We start from the raw sequence: 5,738 nt of genomic DNA on the forward strand, positions 1-5,738 counted from the left end.
CTAGCCCCGCCCCTTCCTTGTGACTCTTAAAGGGTTCGCAGCCCAGCCAGACATCGCTAACTACTCTTTTTTAAATTGAGGTGAGATATACATAACATATAATTAAAATGAATTATTCAGTATCTCTTATTACACTCACAGTGTTGTGCATCCACCAAACTCTATGTAGTTCCAAACAGTCTCATCACCCCAAAAGTTTACCTGGCACCTATTAAGTAGCTCCCCCCCATTTCCCCTTTTACTCAACCCCTTACAGCAATCTGTGTTCTGCTTCTTTGGCTTTACCTATTCTGGACATCTCATAAATCCAATCATACAATATGTGATCTTTTGTGTCTGCCTTCTTTCACTGAGCATAGTGTTTTGAAAGTTCATCCAAAATATAGTATGTGTCATTTTTTTCATTACTTTTTATATCTGAATGTTATTCTGCTACATAAATATACCACAATATACCACAATCTGCTACATAAATATACCACATTTGGATTGTTTCCACCTTCTAGCTATTGTGAATGATGCTGCTATGAACGTGTGTACATGTAATTGAGTGACAGTTTTCAATTTAGGGCAGGGTGTACATACCTAGAAGTGAAACTGCTGAGTCTTATGTTAATTCTGTATTTAACTTTTTAAGCCACTGCCAAACTATTTTCCACAGTAGCTGAACCATTTTACATTCCCACCAGCAATGTATGGGGGTTACAGTTTTTCCTCATCCTCACCAACACTGGTTATTTTCCTTTTTTTTTTTTTTTTTTTTTTTAATTACAGACAATCCTAGTGCCTACACAATTCCTTTTTTTTTTTTTTTAAGATTTTATTTATTTATTTGACAGACAAAGATCACAAGTAGGCAGAGAGGCAGGCGGAGAGATAGGAGGAAGCTGGCTTCCCGCTGAGCAGAGAGCCAGATGTGGGGCTGGATCCCAGGACCCTGAGATCATGACCTGAGCTGAAGGCAGAGGCTTTAACCCACTGAGCCACCCAGGCGCCCCATACACAATCCTTTGCACAAACTCATTAAGACCTTGCATTGAGTGCCTAGCCTAGGAAATAATCAAGAAACAGCAGCTCCTGAAAAATAGATCAGTTTCTGAAACTAGAATGGCACTTAAATATCACCTAGAAACTATCACCAGGAAATTATTACCACTGGGTAGTGAGCTTAAACGTGATTATTATTTCTATCCTTCTGCTTTTGTATTTTTCCAAGTTTTCTGCCACAAACATTTGAAAATGTGCCCAGCAGGAATTTCCTATCATTTAAGTCATACAAACTAGGGCTGCTATTTTTCCAACCAAAAGATGATCAATAAAAACAGTTCTACAATTTCACAGAAAGCAAAGAAGATATTTTTATAATCACAAAATAATCTGGCCCAACGCTCTCATCTAAAGGAAGAAAAACTGGGCCCAGAGAGAAAAAAAATCACTTAGGAAAAGGCTATAATCCACTACGGTCTTGTTCACATTTGTTAGATGGTGAAAGGAAGGTCATGGCAAAAACTTCCCCCAGACTCCTACTTAAGCTCTTTTCCACTTCATTACATCACATTGCCAAACGTCCAGTGATGAAGCCTGTTCGATTACATATTAATACATTTTACAAATATTAATTCAGTGTCTACTTGACCAAAGCCCTTCTTCAAATGGTGAAAAGCACAAAGACAGAGGGAGAAAGAACAAAACGTAGCTGTAATAGAATGACTAAGAAGGTCAGGAGAAGTTTCTGAAGTGACTTTTAAACTCCGACTTGAGTGTAATGTCAGAGCAACAACAGAACACTGACATCTCTTAAGAGACTACATACACATACACTTATATAAAAATTTTTCCCCAGAACGCTAAATTGGAGCATCCTGGACATACCCCCTCCCCCAACCCCTACATTAGATATCTTATCGATGCTAGTAGTCCAGGAAAGGGAAGGCTTCCTTTGGGTGCTTAATAACAACTTCAGGATTGGAATCGTGGGAGGGGGTGTATCCCTCGCTCTGAGGGCTCCTCACGCTGATGGGTCCAAAAGCCCGGATTTGGATTTCTCAGTGTCCCTAACTCCAATATTATTCTCCAGGCCGTAGGCCCCAAAGACCTTGCTAGTGATTGGCTAAGAATAGGCCCGCCTCTCGCTCAGGACTCGCTGCGAGCTGCAGGAACCCCGCCCCCTCCACTTCCTAATTCGCTACTCCTGGGCTCATCCCGCCTCTCCATCGAAACCATTGGCTGCCTGGCTCCCAGAGTCATTAGCGCCTGCGGAGAGGCTCGACCGCGGGTGACTGGAGAGGTCCTGCACCAACAACAATGGCTGTCGCGACTTCGGCGGCCCGAATTTGGTTGGGCGTGGGGGGCTTTAGGGCCTTGCAAGCCCGAGGCTTCAGCTCCGAACGGGTACGCCGGCGGTAGTGTCCGCAGCCCCAGCCCTGAGCGCGGGTTCCATCTCCCCTTTGCACCTTTACCGACCTTCCCATCTCTCTTCGCAGCCAGACTCCAGCGCGGGCTCGATCCGGGAGGCAGGTGGGGCCTTTGGAAAGAGAGAGCAAGCTGAAGAGGAGCGATACTTCCGGTGAGGTCCACGGAGCCCCGAGTCCAGTCCAGATCTCTCGGGGCCTTCCGATCCTTCTTAAACTTACAATCGTCGGGGCACCTGGGTGGCTTAGTCGGTTGAGCAGCCCACTCTTGGCTTCCGCTGCAGACGTGATCTCGGGTTGCGGGATCGAGCCAGGGGTCGGGCGCCGTGCTGGGAGGGGAATTTGCTTGGGATTCTCTCTCTGCCCCTCCCCCACCGCTCTCGCTCGCACTCTCACTCTTTCTCTCTCGAATAGGTAAATAAATCTTTAAAAAGAAAAAAAAAAAATCCAGTGGCCCTCCCCCTTCCCTCCCTGATCCTTTGGGCGCCCGTCCCCCAATAGAACTAGCGGGCCCTGAACCCATTACCCCCAACACTTGAGGTCCTGTCACCACCTATAGGGAGCTCCCCGTGCGCTGCCGAACAGTTCGGAGGCCCCAAACCCAAGCCATTTCCACCCGCGGGTCTCCAGAACTCTTCCTGAATCATTTATCATGCCCACCCACGGAGTTCTCCCCGGTCTTGTAAAATGGCTTCCAGATTTTTCCAAGATGTCTAGGTCCCACTGCCCAATATTTGAAAACACCCTGAGCCTGATTCCCTCGGCCTTCAACCACCCATAACCCCTCTACTCTCTATTTTCTCCTCCCCATGGAGTTCCTGGCTCTCCAGATCCTCAGCCATTTCTAGACCCCAAGTCTTCAATTCTGCCAGAGTGCTTCCAACCAAGGCAGCAGCTCCTAGTTGGAACCCTCTTCCCCTACTTCTTGGAGACTTTACCCCTGCCCTACCCTGCCCAGCCCAGCCCAGCCCAGCCGCTGGACTGGATAAATTTCTCCTGCATAAGAGTATAGAGCAGTTTGCCCAAGGGACTCTTTCCTAGCCCTAAATTATCATTTACTGACTTCTGTCCACAGTGGGGAGCAGTGTGGATCTAATCTCACTTCTGCCTCTTCTGCTTTGGTCTAGCTTTTAACTTCTGCCCTTTATTGCTCACTCTTATGAACTATCAGCATGGCACCTGCCATACCAGAGAACCAAGGCACAGCCCTTAGATGCCATCTAATTCGGCATCAACATTTTACACTTAAGGAAAACTGAGACCGGTATGTGCCCAAACCAATATTTGAATGTCCCTTCTTGAGACCTAAATTGGACTTCCAAGTACTTTACCCCCTTCATTTTGACCTTTACAGTGAGCCATGCATTTCCCTAGGCAAAGAAAGCCCTAGGTAAATTGAGATAGGACATCTTTATTTGTCCATCCTTCCCTCCTTTTGCTCTGCCCACCCCACCCCCACCCCGAAAAAAAGAGATTCTGATCTCTGGGTGGTTCCTTTCGTAAGGTATATGAGACTTAATGTTACACCTCTTTTGAGTTTTCTAATGAGAAATCTGAAAAGAGTAACTCATAAATAATGAAATTGCAGGCACTGGCACCAGGAAAATGGAATCATTTTGGTCAGTCTTAAGGTGAATATATCTCAAGATGGAGTATTCTTTCACTAGTGGGGCTTGAGCAGGTAGAAGAGGATGACCAACCAGATTCTAGTGGAATTGGGACTCCTGTTCTTTGCCTTAGGTATCGTAGGTTATGCTTAGAGGTCTCTGTGGGTTAATGATTGGGATTTAAGGCAGAGCCACTGTATCCTTGTAGAGCACGCACTAAAGAACAACTGGCAGCCTTGAAGAAACACCATGAAGAGGAGATCACCCATCATTTAAAGGAAATTGAGCGTCTGCAGAAAGAAATTGAGCGGCACAAGAAGAAGATCAAACATCTAAAAGACGACGATGATTAAATGTGTGCAGTTCCCATAGACGAGCTATATATATATCATCGCCCACTTCTGTGGAAACATAGTTCTGGTTTTATTAATATCTATCTGTGTGCTGCCAACAGATTATAATAAATCATCATCAATGAATTGTGTCTAATGCCTTCTTCCACTCTCTGGAAAGTACTACTGAACTTCTAAAATGAATTGCATAGGGGTGCCTGGGTAGCTCAATTGTTTTAGCTTCCAGCTCTTGATTTGGACTCAGGTCATGATCTCAAGGTCGTGGGATTGAGCCCCGCTTCAGGATCCCTGCTCAGGGCAGAGTCTGCTTGAGATTCTCTCTCTCTCTCTCTGCCTTCCCACTTAGGTGTACTCTCTTGCTTTCTCTTTTTCTCTCTCAAATAAATAAATCTTTTTAAAAAATTAGTCAGGGGCGCCTGGGTGGCTCAGAGGGTTAGGCCTCTGCCTGTGGCTCTGGTCATGGTCTCAGGGTCCTGGGATCAAGCCCCACATTGGGCTCTCTGCTTAGTCTTTATTGTGAGACCCCATTACAAAAAGGCCTTCAGGATCATTGACAAAAGTTCAGACAAGTCATTGACCTTACTCCTGCCGACAAGATACTAGATGTCTGTTTCCAAAACACATGTCCAGTGTGGATGCGGCTAGTGGAAAGTTTATAGACACTCCTGACATGTGCATGCTGAGATTCAAGTGGTCAGAAATAAGATTACCTCAAAGATGGAGTGCAAAAAATAACAAGTCACATGCCTTCTTTTTTTTAACTTTACAACAGTACAAAGTTTGAAAAGTTAGATTTTTTTTTTTTTAAGATTTTATTTATTTGTCAGAGAGTGAGCACAGGCAGATAGGCAGGCAGAGGGAGAAGCAGGCTCCCTACAGAGCAAGGAACCTGACGTGGGACTTGATCCCAGGACGCTAGGATCATGACCTGATCCGAAGGCAGCCGCTTAACCAACTGAGCCACCCAGGCGTCCCAAAAGTTAAAATTTTTAATTGAACCAGTAACATCTTCCATTTTGCATTTTTGTGAGCCTCCCCCTACCTGGCCCTACTAAAAGGCTTACAAAATCCCTTAAGTTTGTAGTTGATAGTGTTCTCGTGACTTGTAGTCCACAATAGATCTGTTAGCAGGGATGTTCCTGAGTATACCATTTGCTCTTGAGATCTATTTTAGATTAAAACCACTCTAATAGGGGCGCCTGGGTGGCTCAGTGGGTTAAGCCGCTGCCTTCGGCTCAGGTCATGATCTCAGGGTCCTGGGATCGAGTCCCGCATCGGGCTCTCTGCGCAGCAGGGAGCCTGCTTCCCTCTCTCTCTCTCTGCCTGCCTCTCCAACTACTTGTGATTTCTCTCTGTCAAATAAATAA

At 45.6% G+C, this 5,738-nt stretch overlaps 1 protein-coding gene across 1 annotated transcript; it reads left to right on the top strand.

The window, feature by feature from the left end:
* Window positions 1–2,232: 2,232 nt before the first annotated feature.
* On the top strand, window positions 2,233–4,497 carry ATP5IF1 (ATP synthase inhibitory factor subunit 1). Its single transcript, XM_059136094.1, has 3 exons — window positions 2,233–2,391; window positions 2,484–2,566; window positions 4,227–4,497. The coding sequence occupies exons 1-3, from the start codon at window positions 2,305–2,307 to the stop codon at window positions 4,369–4,371; spliced, it is 315 nt and encodes a 104-aa protein (XP_058992077.1). The 5' UTR covers window positions 2,233–2,304; the 3' UTR covers window positions 4,372–4,497.
* The last annotated feature ends 1,241 nt before the right edge of the window (window positions 4,498–5,738 follow it).

Source organism: Mustela lutreola, chromosome 10 (assembly GCF_030435805.1).
Source record: "Mustela lutreola isolate mMusLut2 chromosome 10, mMusLut2.pri, whole genome shotgun sequence".
NCBI lineage: Eukaryota > Metazoa > Chordata > Mammalia > Carnivora > Mustelidae > Mustela > Mustela lutreola.

Bases quoted from the DNA above. Each gene is read 5' to 3' on its own strand.
- ATP5IF1 (XM_059136094.1), top strand. From the start codon at position 2,305: ATGGCTGTCGCGACTTCGGCGGCCCGAATTTGGTTGGGCGTGGGGGGC. The intron at 2,392-2,483 runs GTACGCCGGCGG...CTCTCTTCGCAG, and splicing joins GAGGCTTCAGCTCCGAACGG to CCAGACTCCAGCGCGGGCTC. The intron at 2,567-4,226 runs GTGAGGTCCACG...GTATCCTTGTAG, and splicing joins GAAGAGGAGCGATACTTCCG to AGCACGCACTAAAGAACAAC.